This window comes from Artemia franciscana, chromosome 6 (assembly GCF_032884065.1).
Source record: "Artemia franciscana chromosome 6, ASM3288406v1, whole genome shotgun sequence".
Classification (NCBI taxonomy): Eukaryota; Metazoa; Arthropoda; class Branchiopoda; order Anostraca; family Artemiidae; genus Artemia; species Artemia franciscana.
Window position 1 is genome coordinate 18,878,424 of NC_088868.1, and position 21,997 is coordinate 18,900,420.

At 35.6% G+C, this 21,997-nt stretch overlaps 1 protein-coding gene across 2 annotated transcripts in view; it reads left to right on the forward strand.

Annotated features, from left to right (window-relative positions):
* Nucleotides 1-21,997, forward strand: part of LOC136028146 (growth factor receptor-bound protein 14-like) — a 243,917-nt gene that overhangs the window by 49,593 nt on the left and 172,327 nt on the right. For both annotated transcript variants that reach the window (XM_065705808.1, XM_065705809.1), the window contains exon 3: nt 14,160-14,319. In XM_065705808.1, the coding sequence (XP_065561880.1) occupies nt 14,160-14,319 (160 nt within the window). The remainder of the gene's footprint in view (nt 1-14,159; nt 14,320-21,997) is intronic.

The window sequence follows — 21,997 nt, forward strand, 5'->3', positions numbered from 1 at the left end:
CTTACGAAAGGGTGACCGGATCTTAATGAAATTTGATATTTAGAAGGATCTTGTGCTTTAAAGTTGTAATTTCAAATTCCGATCAGATCCTGTGACATTCGGGGGAGTTGGAGGGGGAAACCGGAATTCCTTGGAAAACATGAGAATTGGGGTATTTTTTATCTTACGAATAGATGATCGGATCGTAATGAAATTTGATCTTTAGAAGGAATTCATGTCTCAGAGCTATTATTTCAAATCCCGACCAGATCTTTTGACATTGGGGGGAGTTGGAGGGGGAAATCTTGGGAAAACACTTGGAGTGGAGGAATCGGGGTGAAGCTTGGTGGATAGAATAAACAAATGTCCTTGATACGTGATTGAAAGAATCGTACTGGATTCGCTCTCTTTGGGGGAGTTGGGAGAGGGGTTCAGTGATTTGGCGAGTTCGGTGCTTCTGGACGTGCTAGGGCGATGAAAATTTGTAGGCGTGTCAGGGAGCTGCACAATTTGACTTGATAAAGTCGTTTTCCCAGATTCAACTATCTGGGGGGCAAAAGGGAGAGGAAAAATTAGAAAAAATTAGGGATTTATAACTTACGAGTGGGTGATCGGATCTTAATGAATTTTGATATTTAGAAGGACTTTGTGACTCATAGCTCTTATTTTAAATCTTGACCGGCATTAAGCTTCTTATTTTCCTTTTTAAATCAATCTATTGATTCATAGAATTTTGTTAGAGCTCATACCATATGATCTCTTGGCTCTTTAGCTCTTCTCGCCTCGTCACAAGTGCCATATGAGCTCTTAGCTCTTGTTTTCCCAGGGGTGATCGTATCGACGGAGTGGTCCTAGAATGTAGCGAGCGGGCTCATTTTAAACGGAAATGAAAAGTTCTAGTGACCAAAAATTGGAGGGTAGGCCTACCTAGGCCCCCTCCCACGCTCATTTTCCCCAAAAGTCACCGGATCAAAATTCTGAGATAGCTATTTTATTCGCCATAGTCGAAAAACCTAATAACTATGTCTTTAGAGACGATTTACTCACCCGCAGTCCCCGTGGGAGGGGCTGTAAGTTATAAACTTTGACCTGTGTTTATATGTAGTAATGGTTACTGGAATTGTACAGACGTTTTCAGGTTTTTTTTTTTGTTTAGGGGGGAGATTTGAGGGGGGGGGGGTTACGTGGGAGGATATTTCCATGGAGAAACTTGTCATGGGGGAAGAGAATTTCAATGAAGCGGGCGCAGGATTTTCTGGCATTATTTGAAAAAAACAATGGAAAAAATAAATGTGAAGTTTTTTCTACTGAAAGTAAGGATCAGCATTAAAACTTAAAACGAAACAAAAATTATTACGCATATGAGGGTTTACCTCCTCGTTATACCTCATTCTTTACGCCAAAGCATTTTTAGTAATTTCAACTATTTATTCTACGACCTTTGTGATTCAGAGCTCATTCATAAGGAATTGGGACACAATTTAAGCTTTAGGGTAAAGAGCGAGGTATCGACGAGGGTTGACCCCCCTCATACACGCAATAAAAACATACGAATATAGAAGTTGATTACGTAAATTAATTCTTAAGAGTTGCTTTTTTAAGTAATCAAAAAATTGGAGGGCAACTAGAGCCTCCTCCCTCGCTCCTTTTTTCCTCAAAATCTTCCGATTAATTGCAATTAATTAATATGCAAATTTTTTTTTAATTATTTATGTGCGGAGAGCCAAGATCAAAACATGCATTAATTCAAAAACATCCAGAAATTAAAAAAAAAAAACCAGGTTTATTAAATGAAAGTAAGGAGCAACATAAAACTTAAAACGGACAGAAATTACTTCGTATATGAAAGGGGCTTTTTCTCCTCAAAGAAAGAGTAAAACTTTAGCGTAAAGAGCGAGGCGTTGAGGAGGAAAAGCCCTTTTCATATACGAAGTAAAATTTCTGTTCGTTTTAAGTTTTAATATGGCTCCTTACTTTCATTTAAAAAACCTTGTTTTTTTATTTAATCCTGAAAAGATTCAACAAGTTTGATCAGTGTAATCGGAGAAAGCCGATTCGTCTTTTGCATTCGATGATAATCAGCTTAGCGTGGGTGAGGGAATCTACTTTGGGTACTTGTGTAGCCTATTATTCAGAACACACTCAATGAGTGAAGCTGGAAGGTTAGGCTAGGTATCTTCCATCACTATGCGTTCCTTCTAGTAAGAATATAAAGTCATTGTTATGTCCATTGGACGCACTGTTTTGTTGTGGGCAACAACCCCTTATCCTGAAAACTATAATTAACCTCTTTTTCTGTCTTTGGCATATCCCAAATCTTCATTTCAAAATCCATGTTCAGATACTATCTTCTATCACAACGCGTAGCAAACTAAATGAGTTTTGTCTCTGTGGCTATTAAACCGATTTTTTCTAATAAAATGTACCTGCATAGTAATTTGTTTCACGAAAGAACCTAACTTCACTTATTGAGTGTGTTCTGAATAACACACAAGTAACCTACTTCGGAAGTATATTTTAATTAAATATTTAATATATAGAGGTGGTTAGGTTTTTAACATTATGCCTTCTTGCCTGCCTGCTTTCCATAATTTTCTTTTGTGGTTTCGATAGTTTTGTTTATAAAGTATTATATGTTCATCATACTGTGGTATATTTTCATTATGATTAACCTAACTTCACTTCTTTATCATGAGTGTTTTTGGGATATTTACCAAGTACCTACAGCGCTTACCATGGCGCTGGCCACTCCTTCAGCCCTTCAGAAGAATCTGTGATGCTGAGAGACCTGATCCTAAAGTGGCCCTGTCCTGCCGATTACTTAATAATCATTCAACTTTCCCTTCCATAAAATTGATACTATATGCCAAACCAACCAGGCATCTTTTGCTAATCTCAGATCCTTTTTATAATAAACGAAACTTCCTGGTAATCGTAAAGAAAAAAAAAATGGACGAGGCTTGATGTTTTACTGATGCAGTTTTCCTTGAAAGATAACACGAGCATTTTTGTTAATTATATTTTTTTTTTTCGAGATGCGTAGTACGACAAATATGCCAGCTTGTCGATGTAATCCTTAAACATAGCATCATGAGAAAAATAACGTTTAAAACTTATATTGCTTAAAGCGAACCAAAGAATTTGGCTGTATTATTTCCTTGCATGTCCAGAATACATCTGTTTACACACCCTTTAGTAAGTGGCGTAATAATTTGAAAAGAAAAGAGGCAGCGATATGCATCGCGGTGTGCACGAGGTTTTGCATTAAAAATTGAGAGATGTGGTTCTTTAATTAATTACTAACTGAATAACTTGTTGGGTAAAGGAAACTTCGTCTACTATATTCCTGTGCCCAAATCAGAAAGGTATATCTGGCGCGGTTTAAAAAATAAGTTTTTGTATTTCTTATGTTTTTTATTAATTATCCTCTAGCGGCAGTATTTGGAGATGCGCTGCATCTGGGTCCATAACGTGTGGCTCTCCGTACCTGGAAATCGTTTCCAGAAAGAAAGGGTTTATCTGACGTTTTCAATTAACTAGACCTAGAATTAGTTATCAATCCACATACCGCAGGTAAAAATAATATAAAAAATTTGTAATTGCTTGCATTCATAAATATTGTCGATCGTACTATCTTTATTTCTGTATGAACCTAAAGTTACATAAACAGATCAATTCACTTGCATATTTTATTTTGTTCCTCCTATTTGTCATTTTGTTTACAATTCAAACGTGCATTTTTAGGCCGAAACTTCAAAACTTTCCATAATCCGTCTTTCAGACGAATATTAGGAGAGAGAGACTTGGCCCCGTGCTATTGGGACCAGGTCTTAATGACAGGGATAGAGTCGAAGGCTCCCTCCCTCCCTCTGAAGCAAAATCTTTACCTTGTGCATCGTTTTACATGGAACTTTCTCATTAGAAAGTTTCCATATAAAACATTAGCTAGGGGAATTTTAGCCTGTACAGCATCTTACCTAATGTCTAAGAAAGTTTATTTTATTATCTGAAGCAAATACACCTACAAAAATTGTCTTGAAATTTACAAATGCAGCAAATACAATCCAAAAGCAGGTGGTATGAAGTTTGAACAATTCTGTTTCGTCGAATGCTCTTTTAATCACAATTGTGTAAAATGCAAGGATTAAATCTGATTGGTACTTGTATGATGTAGTGATCCCACTCAAGAAGTGAAGACCAAAAGATGACAAAAATATAATACTTAGAAACAATTTTGGGCTATATATTTGCACACTAGTAAGGGGGAGGGGGTTAAAGTATGCAAAATGTATTAGCTGCAATTATTCTGTACATTATGAAGTAAGAATTGTTTTCTAACTTCAAACTGTCCAAATACTTTATACCCCCCCTAATTTGCAATATATAGCCCAAATTATATCAAACAGTTCGTGTGGTAAGGAGCGACCCGGCTCAATAGCAACCAAAACTCTAAAAAAATGGGATATCAATGTTTTGATATCAATAGCTACATCAAAAGAATCGTATTTTAATGCTGATTTTAAATATATAAGTTTAATTAAGTTTAGTCTTACCCATCAAAAGTTACGAGCCTAAGAAAATTTGCCTTGTTTTAAAAAATAGGGGAAAACAACCCCTAAAAGTCATATAATATTAACGAAAATCACACCATCAGATTCAGCGTATCAGCGCACCCTATTGTAAAAGTTTCAAGCTCCTATCTATAAAAATGGGGAATTTCGTATTTTTTGCCACGTGATTTTTCAAATCACGGGTGCGTGTTTATTTGTTGTTTTTTTTTCCCAGGGGTCATCGTATCGACCCCTGGGTCCTAGAATGTCGCAAGAGGGCTCATTCTAACGGAAATGAAAAGTTCTAGTGCCCTTTTTAAGTGACCAAAAAAATTGGAGGGCACCTAGGCCCCCCCACGCTCATTTTTTCTCCAAAGTCAACGGATCAAAATTTTGAGATAGCCATTTTGTTCTGCATAGTCAAAACCATAATAACTATGTCTTTGGGAATGACTTACTCCCCCACAGTCCCTGGGGGAGGGGCTGCAAGTTACAAACTTCGGCCAGTGTTTACATATAATAATGATTACTGGGAAGTGTACAGCGTTTTCAGGGGATTTTTGTTTTGGTTTTGGGGGTGGGGTTGAGGGGAGGGAGCTCTGTGGGAGGATCTTTCCTTGGAGAAATATGTCATGGGGGAACAGAAATTCAATGAAAAGGGCGCATTATTTTCTAAAATTACTATAAAAAAACATGAAAAAATAAACATGGAAAAGTTTTTTTAATGGAAAGTAAGGAGTGGCGTTGAAACTTGAAACGAACAGAGATTATTACGCATATGAGGGGGTCTAAAAATACTTTAGCATAAAGAGCGAGGTATTTAGGAGGAGATAAATACCTCGCTCCTTATTCTATAGTATTTTTAGTAATTTCAACTATTTATTCTACGGCCTTTCGGATACAGGGGTCATTCTTAAAGAATTGGGACAAAACTTACGATTTAGTGCAAAGAGCGAGGTATTAACGAGGGTACAAACCCCCTCATATACATAATAAAAATTTAAGAATATAAAAGTTTGTTACGTAAGCTAATTCTTAAGTTACGTATATTTTTTACTAATAAAAACATTCGTTAAAAATTAAAATTTATAGTTGCCTTTTTATGTAACCGAAAAATTGCAGGGCAACTAGGCTTTCCCCACCCCTTATTTCTCAAAATCGTCTGATCAAAATTAAGACAAAGCCATTTAGCCAAAAAAGAAATTAATATGCCAATTTCATTTTAATAGTTTATGTGTGGAGAGCCAAAATCAAACATGCATTAATTCAAAAACGTTCAGGAATTACATAAAAAAAAACTACTTTTTTTTAACTGAAAGTAAGGAGCGACATTAAAATTCAAAACGAACAGAAATTTCTCCGTATATGAAATGGGTTGTCCCCTCCGCAATCCCTTGCTCTTTACGCTAAAGTTTGATTCTTTGCCACAATTCTGCTTTTTAAAACAATTAAAAACTTTAGCGTAAAGAGCAAGGGATTGCGGAGGGGACAACCCATTTCATATACGGAGAAATTTCTGTTCGTTTTAAGTTTTAATGTCGCTCCTTACTTTCAGTTAAAAAAACTAGTTTTTTATGTAATAAGTCTAAGGTATTATGTGACCCGCCACTTGTTTTCGACTCAGCGTAAGCTAACTGTCTTTTAATACAGACTGATGAAACCATTCTGTTCTCGAGTTTTACACAGCGTAATTCTTGGGTAGGGTCACTGTAACAGATAAGTACCCTTTGATTAAATTTTTTAAAAGGAAATCAGCAAGTATATTTACTTTCAGTTACTCTCCGACTATCTTGCTGCCATATGACATGTTTTCAGGAAAGTATTAGTGGAAAAGTGTGGGTGGAGTGAGCGGCCATACCCTCATATTTGGGACATGTTTTTCAGTTTTCTGTTTTCATGTCACTGTTTACTCTCATTTGAAAAAAAAACTACCCTTTAAGAATTAAGTAATAAAAGTAAGGCCCCATTTTTTTTATAAGATTTTTGCTCCAAAGCATTTGAGTAACTCTTAACATTGTGCATCTAAAAAGGGCAAATTCTCTAAATCGACAAAATTTAGTGTTTTTTATAATCTAATTTAAATAGATAAATACTAAAAGTTCATGGTAACGAACTATTTGATTTTTGACTAGTTTTTTACTGTTTTAAAAAGTAGAGTTGAGAGAAAGAGTCAAACTTTAGCGTAAAGAGCGGGGCGCTGAGGAGGGAACAGCCCCTTTCATATACGGAGTAATATCTGTTCGTTTTAAGTTTTAATGTCGCTCCTTTCAGTTAAAAGTGTTTTTTATTTAATTATTTAAGAAAACGCTCTCTAATAAAATCTGCAGTAGTATTAATCTACTGTAGTTTGGGCAAATGTACAAATTTGTTTCTAAAATACAACCTCAACACTCTAAAACATAAATTTGTCCTAGATCTATTCATTGACGTTCCACGGAACCGGAACCCTGAGGTTCGGAACTCAGGGTTCCGAAATTATCCTGCTTCAACTTTCATCCTGAAATTCAAGCATCTTCTATCCTTCCAGTGATCCGTAGTTAAAGTATTCGAGCTAAATACTTGAAGTTTTTGGGGAATCGCCCTTTCTCCTTTTTTGTATTGCTCTTCTTGGTCTGTACCGAATTTTGTACAGATCTTGCACACTAGGGGGGGTGAGTTACCGACTATAGGTGGGTGCCGAGCTTTGTATAACCTGTGGTCTTTTACATAAAGCTGGAATATATATATATATATATATATATATATATATATATATATATATATATATATATATATATATATATATATATATATGTATATTGTTCTCGGCGTGAAAAAAAAAAAAAAAACATTCGGTAAGATTTCACAACTTCTAAATTTACATGCGAGTCACGAACAGATTGAAACTTGCATCAAGTTTCAGAAATTTTTCGTTGCAGCCATAAAACTACATGTTTTCATCTGATTTTTATTAGCATTCTTTTTTACTTATTCCACGTGTGAGAAATAATTCTACTGTCAGACTTCTGACCAAGGATTAGCCTGGAGCTTGTTAATACTGACACAAAACCGCATTACAATTTGAATGTTGGTTGAGACTAAACAGAAAGGGAAAAATAACCGCCTTACTGAAAACTAAATAGAACCTTTATTTATCCCGTTTATTTTTCTATAAATCTGAAAGGAATTGATTTAAAAGATCGAAATCAGTGACCAAGATAGGCCTAAGGGTAAGTCTGGTAAATTTAACCGAATTTAATTGTTATAGATGCTTTGTACCGAGAAACAGTTTATTCCCCGAATTGTGATTAGTAATTGTTCTTGCTCATTATCTCATTAAAAAAAAAAAACAAATGACACTTCAGCCTTAAGGGAGTTCAAGGGGTGGCAATCGCAGTATTCTTTACGGTAACTTTTGTTTGTTTTATATTTGTCTCAAATGCCTTTATTATGGCAAGGATCTGTAAGCAATGAGCGACACTTGCGAATAGAAACCGGAACTCTAGGCGACGCGCGTTTGATAATAACATTTATCAAAACAATCTGATTTTTGTGTTTATTTGAAATAAATAAAATCTACCTATTGATGCCTCGAAAAGCGAATTATCAGGCCCACTTTTTCAGTTTTCACAGGGGGATCCTTCTGATCAATATGGATGGCAAAGGGGATGTTTAACCCCTTAAGCTTTCTTCATTTGGAAAAATGACTTTCAAGGAATGGCTATGTGGGTTTCATCCCCTAAAAAAAGAATCCGCCAAAGGAATCCCCTTTGAAAAAATTAAAAACAATGGTCTAAAAATTTATTTTAAGCATTTTAGGCCGCTTCCATTTATTTGTTTTAAAATTTAACTTAGATTTGGTGTGGGGTCGAGAGAGGTGGCCGAACCCCTTTTATTTTCTATAGTCTTGTCATGTTGTCTGAAGCAAGTTTACTTAAATGAGCCACTCATTATTTAGGTGTTATTTTAAAGTTGGTCGGTGAAATCTGGTAAGATTTGGGGTCTTTGTCCCTCACCTCAAATTTTGAATAATCATAAACTTGGTATTAGGGCGAATAATTTAGGATTATTTGAAAAAACAAAAACGAATGTGGTGGCAATAGTAGAACTATAACGATTAGAAATCAACTGTAACAAATAGAAGTAAATAGGTACAAATGTCGCGGAAAGCGGAAGACAATTGTGAAACATATGTACTGCATACTTTATTTTGCTTTAAAGGCTTAACACTTCAGCTGCATATTTATAATTAATGACTTCAATAACCCTTCAACGTTTACTTTGGTAAAAATCAAATAGAATTTGTGAAAATTAGAAAACTTAAAGCTAATTTGGTTGTCAATAAATTTTATAGTTAAAAACAGCCAATCTGTTGAAATTTTTGTCTTTAAAGGGAAAATGAGGCTCCAGCCTTTCAGTGGATTAAAGGGAGGTGGCAGCACTATGTCTATTGGCTGCATCAAACAACCAACTTATTTTATAGTGTGATTTTAACTTCATTTTGTGATTAGTTTCTACAAAAAATTATAAATAGCTGCGTCGGTTTTTACAATATATATATATATATATATATATACATATATATATATATATATATATATATATATATATATATATATATATATATATATATATATATATATATATATATATCTATATATATAAAAATAAGTTGTCTGTGGATCTGTGGATCGTGGATCAGGTGACGTCATGTTTCGGCTGACGTCATGAAATTAGTTGCCATCATTTTTGCTTTGAAGGTGACGTCATTCAAGTTATATAAGACATATGTTCGCGTAGAATTCTATTAATGTTTAAGTTTACAATGACTGATGAAGATGCTCAAAGAGTCTATGCCAAAAAACTTGCTGCTGATAGAGAAAGTCAGAAAAGAAAGCGTGCCGAGGAATCAAAAGAACAGCAAGGAAACAGGCTTGAGGCTAAAGAACGCAAAACCGCGCAGTTAGATGAAGATCCACCTGGACAGCGAGAGTCAAAACATATTAAAACTGAAAATGATAGCGATGATGATTGGGTTTGGGATTTTGACTTGGATAAGGTCATCAATGACTACCAGATTTTAGTTAAAAAAAACAAAGGTTCGGCGATATGTATTTCATAGTGAAGCTGAAAAATAAAGAAGAAAAAGAAAACTGAAAAAAGAAAAAAGAGAAATTACAGACTGGGATACCGGGACACAAATGACGACCGGGACACAGGGAATATAAATGACGACCAGGACACAGGTATTTAAGAATATCGTTCAAAGACAAATTTTTAATTGTAAGAAGACCGTTGAAAGAGAAATTTCTAATTGTAAAATGACTGAAAAACCTACAATGGCAACGGTACCACCATCGAAGTAGATAACCAGTGGGTTTACGGCCAACCTACCATCTTCAAAGATACCACGACAGGAAGACTCTACACCGTTCACCCCAATCAACATGAATGCTTCTTTCTACGCCTGCTTTTGGTGAATGTACCCGGTCCGACATCCTTTGAGTATTTGAGAACTGTAAACGGTACTATACATGACACTTACCGTAGTGCATGCCAAGCTCTGAATTTATTGGAGAATGACCAACACTGGGATAACTGCATCAATGACGCGTGCGAAACGTCAACCCCAAGTCAAATTCGTACACTTGCTCTCCATCAGCTCCTACAGAGTTATGGGAAAAATATAAGTCAAAAATGTCCGAAGATATACTCCATCGAAAACAGTTAGAGACGTCAGAAATGACTTTTGATTTTACATCAGAAATTTATAACGACACTTTAGTTATTATAGAAGATTTGTGCGTACGTATGGCAAACAAACCTCTTCAGGATTTGGGAATGCCTTCACCTAACCGTATCGCTGCTGTTTCGACATGTGTAGAATTGGATCGTGAACAAAGTTACAGTACGAGTGATCTATTGTCGTATGTACAAAATAACATTTACAAGTTAACGTCGGAACAAAAAGACATTTATGATACGATAGACTCAATTTCAGGACGTATACAACTACCTGCTGATTTCTGTAGTTTAGTGACGTCCAAAAATGAATTGATTGAAAAAGTATTTCCGAATATTCTAAAAAATTATAAAAATAATAAATGGCTTTTAGTTATTATAGAAGATTTGTGCGTACGTATGGCAAACAAACCTCTTCAGGATTTGGGAATGCCTTCACCTAACCGTATCGCTGCTGTTTCGACATGTGTAGAATTGGATCGTGAACAAAGTTACAGTACGAGTGATCTATTGTCGTATGTACAAAATAACATTTCCAAGTTAACGTCGGAACAAAAAGACATTTATGATACGATAGACTCAATTTCAGGACGTATACAACTACCTGCTGATTTCTGTAGTTTAGTGACGTCCAAAAATGAATTGATTGAAAAAGTATTTCCGAATATTCTAAAAAATTATAAAAATAATAAATGGCTAAGTGAAAGAGCGATTCTCGCACCCAAAAATATAGACGTCCACGAAATCAACAATATTGTTTTGACCAAGATTCGAGACCAGGCAGTCCTTTGCAAGTCAGTCGACACAGTTTTGGAACCAAATGAAGCGGTTAATTATCCATCTGAATTTTTAAATTCCATATATCTTTCAGGGTTTCCACCACACGTGCTACAACTAAAAATAGGCGTACCAATAATACTTTTAAGAAATATCAACCCACCAAAGCTTTGCAATGGCACGCGACTTGCCGTAAAAAAAACAATGGAAAGCCTAATAGAGGCGACAATCTTGACAGGGCCTTTTGAGGGTAAGGCTGTTCTTATTCCTCGCATTCCCATGATTCCAACGGATCTGCCTTTTCAATTTAAAAGATTGCAATTCCCAATTCGATTAGCATTTGCAATCACCATTAACAAAGCTCAAGGTCAATCATTAGAAAAATGTGGTATAGATCTTAATACTGATTGTTTTTCCCATGGACAATTGTACGTTGCATGTTCGAGGGTCGGTAAACCTGACAATCTATTTATATGCAGCGACAATTGGACAGCGAAGAATGTTGTATATTCGCAAGTTTTACGCAGTTAATTTGTATTGTATCCATCTATCTATCTATCTATATAAAAACGAGTTGTGTGTATGCATGTTTGTTTGTTTGTAAAAAGAGCGTTTGCATATGACGTCATTATTAGTGCATACGGCTTTGTATATGCACAGACAATGGGAAAGCCAAGAATGTTGTATATTCGCAATTTTTACGTAGTTTAACTCCTGCAGACGAAATGAATGCTTGCCTGAAAAATTCTAATGTATGGGCACACGTAAAAATATTAAAATTAACTACAAATATGCGTGTCCGATTGCAAAACGATGATTCTGGTCAAACATTTTCAGATCAATTGCTGGCAATTGGAAACGGAAAGCTTCCAGTAGTGGGAAAGCCAAAAATGTTGTATATTCGCAATTTTTACGTAGTTTGAAACACATATATAAATCTATCTATATTCACAGGTGAGACACAGGGACACAACTACAATGGCGCGTAACTAATATGGCGCGTAACGACTTACGCGCGCGGGGGGGCTTGGGGGGCGCGAAGCGCCCCACCAACTAGGTGTTGGGGTGGCGCCCCACCAACTAGCCCCCACCAACAGCCCCACCAACTAGGTGTTGGGGTGGCTGTTGGGGTGGCGCTTCGCGCCACCCCAACAGCTAGTATATATATATATATATATATATATATATATATATATATATATATATATATATATATATATATATATATATATATGTATATCTTATTTTGATTTTGGATCGTCGCGTCGTTTCGGAGAGGGCAAGGTAGGACAGCTGGTCCCCCAATAATTTTGAGAAAAAATTATTATGCAGCCCATGCCCCTCGGCCCTCTGGATGGAGACCCTTCTTGCCCCCTCTAATAAAATACTGGAGCTACGACCCTACTTTTGGACTTTCATATTGCAATATTCGCGTCATATTTGTAATTAATATGCTAAAAAACCTTCAATACAAAGTGTGTTGAAAATAGGAAACAGTGAAATATTTAGTGTTATGATGTTCTCAGTATTCTTCTCAGCATCGCAGTCCTCTTGGGAGTAGTGATAATCTCATTTTGTCCTCCCTTTATGCTCCAGTTGTCCTCACGAGGGTTGTGTGTACTGATGGAAATCGTATTCAGCATGGACATTGTCCGGGGTAGCGGGCTGGAAACCAAGGAGAAATTATAAAGTCTCGGACCATTCCCCCTTAGTAAAGACCTGGGGTTATTCCTGTCTTGTTATTTGGTCATTCGGAGACGCTAATACATAATCTCATGCAATTCCAGGCCGTGCAGCAGGATTGAACCCTGGATCTCGTATTACTAAACAGAGATAACTAATCTTTCTTCTGCTTCTTTTTATTACGACTATTATGGAGGTGTTTTTGCATATAATTTTATTATGATTATTTCCTATCTGTATCGGAGCTAGCCTATATCGTTTACAATCATTCGGTAAATAGTATCCAATCTAGGCGTTAGCTAGATATGATTTTGCATATAGGCCTTGATGTACCAAGGGCAGTGAAAATGAAGTCTTAACTGTTTGGATTTCTTAAGGGTTAAGAAGATGAAACTTTCCTTGGAAGGTTTAGTTTATTTTTGAACTAATAGTTCCAAGTTCCTTTTGTTATCAATATCCATCCATTTATAAACAAAAATATCCCAAAGGGCTCAATGGCCCGTTATTTGAAAAAAAACAACAAAACAAAACATAAATAACTATTAAATACATTCACACTTAAAATATATTTAGAGTCTACTCACCAATCCTCACCCGAGTACAACCGGTCTCCGCACCACCTTCTTAAAAAAAAAAAAATTAATAATAATAAAAAAAAAAAAATATACATCGAGGATCCGACACTCACACCACCCAAATCAAAATAATTAAATTCAATATAAATAATTAAATAAATAAATAAAATAGATTGTTAGAGTTTCGCTTTTTATGGACCAAAAGCTTTGTCGAATTTAGCCAATTAGTATTGCCTATCTATTTTCACAGTTAAAGGTGACAGCATGGCCAGAAATGCGATACTGTCCTAAAAAATGCTTAATTTAAAGCAGCCAGATGAAAAATATTATGAAACAGTAATTTTAGGTATCAATAGGTTTCGGTTGGTCTTAGGGGGGGGGGGAGGAGCGTTTTTTATTAAGATGCCATTAGCACTTCAAGAGTTCTCTCGCTAGTCTTCACTTAGTGGGAGGATTTGGAGAGATGTATTTCTCCCTGTTTGACTAAGCAACCTAAGAAGGTGACTCGAGGCTTTTGTTTTCTAAACCATCGATAATTTTTGTGTTTATTGGTGAAAATTAAAAACTAACAAAAAGCGAAGTATTTCATGTTAGTTTCATGCTTTTTCATATTTGAAGTAAAATACGCAAGAGTTTTTCGGGAATCGTTTAGCCCTCTTCTAAAAATGTTTAGAGTTGTCAGAAGGAAAGGGCGTAAGGGTATTTTGTTGTTCATGTCGTGTGTAAATATAATTAGAAACTGGCTTGTGACACGATACGACATCCTTTTTTTTTAATCAATGTGTAGGTTTTTACTGAACGAGTTCCAGTTCCGGAAATAGACATTCCTCTTGTTCTTTTTTTCTATGAGATCAAGTGTTATATTTAATTGTAGGTTGAGCTCGCTTTTCATAATGATGATGGGAGCATGACAAACTGTATTGTTGAGCCAAATCTCTGTTCCGGCGATCTTTGTCAACTGTTAGCAGTGAAAAATCATGTCGCCAAAGATGGTGCTTGGAGTATTATTGAATCTTGGCAAAACTTTGGGATTGGTAGGTATTCGTTGCTTTTTTCTTTCTTTTTTAGGATAACCTATACAAAAAAAAAATTCACATAGTGAACAACCTTGAAGGCTATTCTGAGTTTTTTTTTTATTATTATTATTATTATTTTTTTTTTTTTTTTTTAGTGTAAAGATAGGGATTGAATTTTAGGAGTAAAATCGGTGAAAAATCATGTCGCCCAAGATGATGCTTGGAGTATTATTGAATCTTAGTAAAGCTTTGGGTTCGTAAGTATTCGTTTTTTTTTTTTTTTTTTTTTTTTTTTTTTTTTTTTTTTTTTTTTTTTTTTTTTTTTTTTTTTTTTTTTTTTTTTTTTTTTTTTTCAGGGAAAGCTATGCTAAAATTTTGTCTCATAGTAAATAAGCTTGAAGGCTATTCTAAGATTTTTATTTATTTATTTTTTTTTTAATGTGAAGATGAGATTGAATTTAAAAGTACATCTCTAAACTTGTATCGACTGACCGAAGTCAAAATACTGTTAGTTAAAGCATTGGCTGACTCAGCTCAGTGTCTTAGAGTGGAGGGGGTATCAGTTTCTTGGAGGGAAGGACGAAGAATCGATAAAGTGTACTTTTATGTCCAGATAATATGAAAAAAACTTCGTTTTCTTAAAGAGTTAAAGAGGCTGCGTCCCAAAGTCGAACCTTAAAACGTACAGGAATTAGAAGAGGCAGTTGGGGGGCTGCCGCCCCCCAAACCCCCAGCTTTTAAAGACTCTTTTGTACAGGTTTCTTGTTTTTTTGCTAACCCCCCGCTCTTGGCTTCGGAAAGGCCCTCTTAATTAACAAAAAATTGAAATGAATGAATAATGGAATAACTTCGAAAAATGTTAAACACAAGAGGACAGGAGAACCATTGCGCCGAAACTAGTAATTAGTAACAATGAAGTCCCCCCACAAAAAAACCTGTACAAAAGAGTCTTTAAAAGCTGGGGGTTTGGGGGGCGGCAGCCCCCCAACTGCCTCTTCTAATTCCTGTACGTTTTAAGGTTCGACTTTGGGACGCAGCCTCTTTAACTCTTTAAGAAAACGAAGTTTTTTTCATATTATTTCTGTACGTTTTTCTACAATCCATGGTGGATGTAATTTAATAATTCCTGTACTCCTCGTACAGGAATTAGGAGAGGAACCCCCCCCCCTTTTTAAATCATTGTATAAAATATAAAAAAAATATATAGAATGACCGAAATGTTTCTTTTGCTCATAAGAAGCTAATATTCTGTTATCTCTCAAATGATAAGCTGTCCAGGTGTTATCAAAATTTTTTGATGTTGTGAAAAAAAACCGCCCGTAAGGGACTTGAACCCTTGACCAGAGGATTAAAAGTCCCACGCTCTACCGACTGAGCTAAACACTTGCATGTGTGTAAATATAACTTCTGAATAGTTTTTAAAAATTTCAAATTAACATGGGCTCTTATGGAGAGAAATGCGTTAATTAAATAGCTAATGCGTGGTTTCTGGAAAACAGGGAAGGAGTTATCGGATCGAGCTGAAATTTCGCGGATAAGCTCCTGGGCCGTAGGGGACCTTAACTTGTGAATTTCAGCCCGATCGGACAACGTTAAAAGGAGGGGTGGGGTTGGGGGGTCGAAACTTACGGGGGGTTAAGATTTTCCTACGAAACTTTCCAGGAAAATTACTCGGAGAATTCCGCATCGAATGAGTCTTCGTACACCCAGATCCGATGTCGGATGTGACCTGTAGGCGTCTAGAAAAACAAAGAACATGAATTTTAAGTGGCTATGCGTGGTTTCTGGAAAACAGGGAAGGAGTTATCGGATCGAGCTGAAATTTCGCGGATAAGCTCCTGGGCCCTAGGGGACCTTAACTTGTGAATTTCAGCCCGATCGGACAACGTTAAAGGGGGGCTGGGGTTAACGGGTCGAAACTTTCGGCCAGATTTTCCTCATGAAGGAAAAGTTGGAGGGGGATGAAATTTTGCAGGTTTCTTAGTTGGAGCTCGGGCTATGAAATACATCCCTCCCCATCCCTCTGCGACCACTGGAACCGAAGATCGCTTAACATTGTCGTGTGTCGCCTCTTTATAGAGGCACGAGTGTGCCTCCTTGATGAATTCCAAATTCTTGGCCTCTTTCAGATCAATCCTAGGGAGTCCTTCCGGAAGGCCCGTAGGCTATATGGAAGTTAAGTTTGGAGAAGGGAAAGGTTTAAATGAAAGTGCTATAAAAGCTGATATTGCGGTTAAACGAAAATCATCTTTATCTGCAGGGGGGGGGGGGTGTTACAAAATCCCCTTTTCCGTACGTTTTTGCCCCTCCTTTCTTCCGTGAAAATTAATATCGGTATTCATGTTTATTGGCTCATTAAAAATACTCGATGCCAAATATTTTAACTTATAATTCTAACACCGCATAGTTGCGTATATATCAACTTATTCAAAGATTATTGATTTCCCCTGAAATAGAGAATCTGAAGCTAATGCGCAAAAAGACATGATTTCATGTTTATCGCGTGACTGTTTCACATTCTATAGATTGAAATCCAAGACTCATAGTTGAATGTCCAGTTTTTTTCTAATAGTGCGTGCCTTATAGTTCCGAAAACTTTGCCAGTGGTCTTTTTCGTGTCATTTTTCCTGTCATGGCATCTGTTTTTGGATAAATTTATTAGATGACTTCTTAATTCAGTGCCTATTGGTGGAATGCCGAAATGGCGGCATTATCACATTTTTAAATTTGCAAGTCTATGGTATGCGTAGGTTGTAGCTGTGATTGCCGACATCGTTTCTTAAAAATCCAGAAGTGTTTTATGGTTTTATGACTGCTATTAATAGACGTCCATAAAAAACATGCGTAGTTAACCTTGTAACCTATTAAAAAAACAAGTTTTTTCAACTGAAAGTAAGAAGCAACATTAAAGCTCCTCGTCAATATCTCGCTCTTTACGCTAAAGTTCGATTGTTCTAATTCTTTAGGAATGACTCCTGAATCACAAAGACCGTTTAATTAGAATAAATAGCTCTTTTGAAAGTACTAAAAAAAATTAGCGTAAAGAGCGAGGTAATGACGAGGGGGCGCACCCCCTCATATACTCTTTAAGCTTTAATGTTGCTCCTTACTTTCACTTGGAAAAACCTTTTTTTTTTTTAATTTCCGATCTTTTTTTAAAATCATACTGGGATATCCGGCACCCCCTTCATGGACAATTTTCTTTCCCCATGAAAAATTCCTCCATAGTAAGATCCTCCCACTTAAACCTCAACCCCCCTCCCCCACCAGAAGAAATTCCCCTGAAAACGTCGGTCTGCTTCCTAATAACCAATGCTATATGTAAACTATAATGCCATATGAGCAACTCATTCGGTTTGTTCAAAATTTTTTTTTTTTTAATTCTTTGGCTTCTTAGAAGTTATTTATCTATTTATTTATTTTTCACATATATATATATATATATATATATATATATATATATATATATATATATATATATATATATATTATATATTTACTATATATATATTTACTTTATATATATTAAATATATATATATATATATATATTTACTAGCTGTTGGGGTGGCGCTTCGCACCACCCCAACACCTAGTTGGCGGGGGCGCTTCGCGCCCCAACCCCCAAGCCCCCCCCTTGCGCGTAGGTCGTTACGCGCCATATTAGTTACGCGCCATATTAGTTACGCGCCATTGTAGTTGTGTCCCTGTGTCCCACCTGTGAATATAGATAAATATATATATATATATATATATATATATATATATATATATATATATATATATATATATATATATATATATATATATATATATATATATTTAACTACGTAAAACTTGCGAATATACAACATTCTTGGCTGTCCCATTGTATGTGCATATAAATAGATCGTCAGGTTTACCAACTTTTGAACTCTTGAACTAGGTGTTGAGGTGGCGCGAAGCGCCACCCCAACACTTATATACTATATTATAATATAATATAGTATATATATATATATATATATATATATATATATATATATATATATATATATATATATATATATATATATATAAGTTGTTTGTCTGTGTACTAACGTCATGTTTGTGTGTCGACTGACGTCACGTTTGTCGACTGACGTCATTATAAGGATTGAGCTGTATGTCGTCATGAAGTTGTTTGTCGACTGACGTCATGTTTGTCGACTGACGAGATTGCACACCAGGACACCGGGACACAAATGACGACCGGGACACTCAAAGAGAGATTATAGACTGGGACACCGGGACACAAATAACGACCAGGACATAGGGAATATAAATTACTACCGAGACAGGACACTACTACAACGGGGACGCCGGGGGGATATTATATGCACAGACAATGGGACAGCGAAGAATGTTGTATATTCGCAAGTTTTACAAACATATATATATCTATCTATATTCACAGGTGGAACACAGGGACACGGCTACAATGGCGCGTAAGTAATATGGCACGAAAAAAGCTAAAAAAACGGAAAAACCTAAAAAGAAAAAAACTTAAAAAACACCGGGACACAAATGACGACGGGGACTCAGGGAATATAAATGACGACCGGGACACAGGGACACAACTACATAGGGGAAGCCGGGGGGCACAGGGGGATATAAAAATGACGACGGGGACACAGGGAATGTTCGATTAGCAATCAGCATGAACAAAGCTCAAGGGCAATCATTAGAATAATGAGGTATAGATCTGAATACGGATTGTTTTTCCCATGGACAATTATATATTGCATGTTCAAGAGTCGGTAAACCCGACAATCTAATTATATGCAAATGGAACAGCGAAGAATGTCGTATATTCGCAAGTTTTGCGTACTTAAAAACATATATATATATATCTATCTATATTCACAGGTGGGACACAGGGACACAACTACAATGGCGCATAACTAATAAGAATTGCATTTTAATGCTGATTTTAAATATATAAGTTTCATCAAGATTAGTTACGAGTCTGAGAAAATTTGCCTCATTTTAGAAAATAGCGGAAAACACCCCCTAAAAGTCATACGATCTTAACGAAAATCACACCATCAGATTCAGCGTATCAGACAACCTTATTACAGAAGTTTCAAGCCCCTATCTACAAAAATGTGGAATTTCGCATTTTTTGCCAGAAGACAAATCACGGATGCGTGTTTATTTTATTTATTTTTTTTTTCCAGGGGTGATTGCATCGACTCTGTGGTCCTAGAATGTCGCGAAAGGGTTCATTCTAACGGAAATTAAAAGTTCTAGTGTCCTTTTTAAGTGACCAAAAAAATTGGCGGGTACCTAGGCCCCCTCCTATGCTCTTTTTTTCCCCAAAGTCACCCGATCAAAATTTTGAGATAGCCATTTTATTCACCATAGTCGAAAAACCTAATAACTATGTCTTTGTGGACGACTTACTCCCCTGCAGTCCCCGTGGGAGGGGCTGCAAGTTGCAAACTTTGACCTGTGTTTACATTTTGTAATGGTTACTGGGTCACAGGTCACAGGATCACGTGGATCTTTCATCCTGGATCACAGGATCCTGTGGTCACAGGATCTTTCCATGGAGGAACTTCTCATGGGGGAAGAGACTTTCAATGGAGGGGGTGCAGGATTTTCTAGCATTATTTAAAAAAATAATGAAAAAATAAGTATGAATTTTTTTTTCTACTGAAAGTGAGAAGCAGCATTAAATCTTAAAATGAACAGAAATTATTACGTATATGAGGGGTTTACCTCCTCGTAATACCTCGCTCTTTACGCTAAAGTATTTTTAGTAATTTCAACTATTTATATACGGCCTTTGTGATTCAGGGGTCATTCTTAAGGAATTGGGACAAAATTTAAGCTTTAATGTAAAGAGCGATGTATCGACGAGGGGTGAGCCCCCTCATATACGCAATAAAAACATACGAATATAGAAGTTTGCTACGTAATTTAATTCGTAAGTTACGTATATTTTTTACTTATGAAAACGTTCGTAAAAAATTATAAGTTATAGTTCCCTTTTTAAGTAACCAAAAATTGGAAGGCAACTAGGCTTCCTCCCTCGCTCCTTTTTTCTCAAAATCTTCCGATTGAAACTATGAAAAAGCCATTTAGCCCAAAAAAATTAATATGCAAATTTCGTTTTAATTATTTATGTGCGGAGAGCCAAGATCAAAACATACATCAATTCAAAAACGTCCAGAAATTAAACAAAAAACAAAAAAACAAAAACGAACAGAAATTATTACGCATATGAGGGGTTTACCTCCTCGTAATACCTCGCCCTTTACGCTAAATTATTTTTTGTAATTTCAACTATTTATTATACGGCCTTTGTGATTCAGGGGTAATTCTTAAGGAATTGGGGCAAAATTTAAGCTTTAATGTAAAGAGCGAGGTATCGACGAGGGGTGAGCCCCCTCATATACGCAATAAAAACATACGAATATAGAAGTTCGCTACGTAATTTAATTCGTAAGTTACGTATATTTTTTACTTATGAATACGTTCGTAAAAAATTATAAGTTATAGTTCCCTTTTTAAGTAATAAAAAAATTGGAGGGCAAATAGGCTGCCTCCCTCGCTCCTTTCTTCTCAAAATCTTCCGATTAAAACTATGAAAAAGCCATTTAGCCCAAAAAAATTAATATGCAAATTTCGTTTTAATTGTTTATGTGCGGAGAGCCAAGATCAAAACATGAATTAGTTCAAAAACGTCCAGAAATTAAAAAAAAGCAATTTTTTTTAAATGAAAGTAAGGAGCGACATTAAAACTTAAAACGAACAGAAATTACTCCGTATATAAAAGGGGCTTTTCCTCCTCAACGCCCCGCTCTTTACGCTAAAGTTTTTTACTGTTTTAAAATGTAGAGTTAAGAGAAAGAGTCAAACTTTAGTGTAAAGATGGGGGCGTTGAGGAGGAAAAGCCTCTTTCATATACGGAGTAATTTCTGTTCGCTTTAGGTTTTAATGTCGCTCCTTACTTTCATTTAAAAAACTTGTTTTTTTTGTTTAATATATATATATATATATATATATATATATATATATATATATATATATATATATATATATATATATATATGTATTTATATATATATATATATATATATATATATATATATATATATATATATATATATATATATATATATATATATATATATATACTTAATTAATTTATTGATCTACTTAATTTAATCTATTAGTCTATTTAGTTTTTTTTCTATAGCTTGTATTTTATTTGTGTTTTCTTTTCTTCTCCTTTTTGCTCTTCTCTCTGTGAGTAAGTGACTCGTTTATCTTTCCCCTTCTCTGCTGGCCAAAGAGCCTTTAGGGGAACAGTAAAATGCAATATTGTATGTGTATTTCATGATGAATAAATCTTATCTTGTCTTAAACAATGGACAAGGTTCATAACTTACAGCCCTTCCTCCGGGACTGTTGGGGATTAAGTCGTCCTCAAAGACATAGTTACTAGATTCGTCGATTATGCTGAAAAAATAGCTATCTCAAAATTTTGATCCGGTGACTTTGGGAAAAAATGACCGTTGGAGGGGGCCTAGTTGCCCTCCAATTTTTTGGTCACTCAGAAAGGGTACTAGAACTTTTAATTTTTGTTCGACTAAGTCCTATCGCAATATTCTAGGACCACTGGGTCGATACGATCATCCCTAAAAAAAAAAATAAAAAAAATAAAAAAC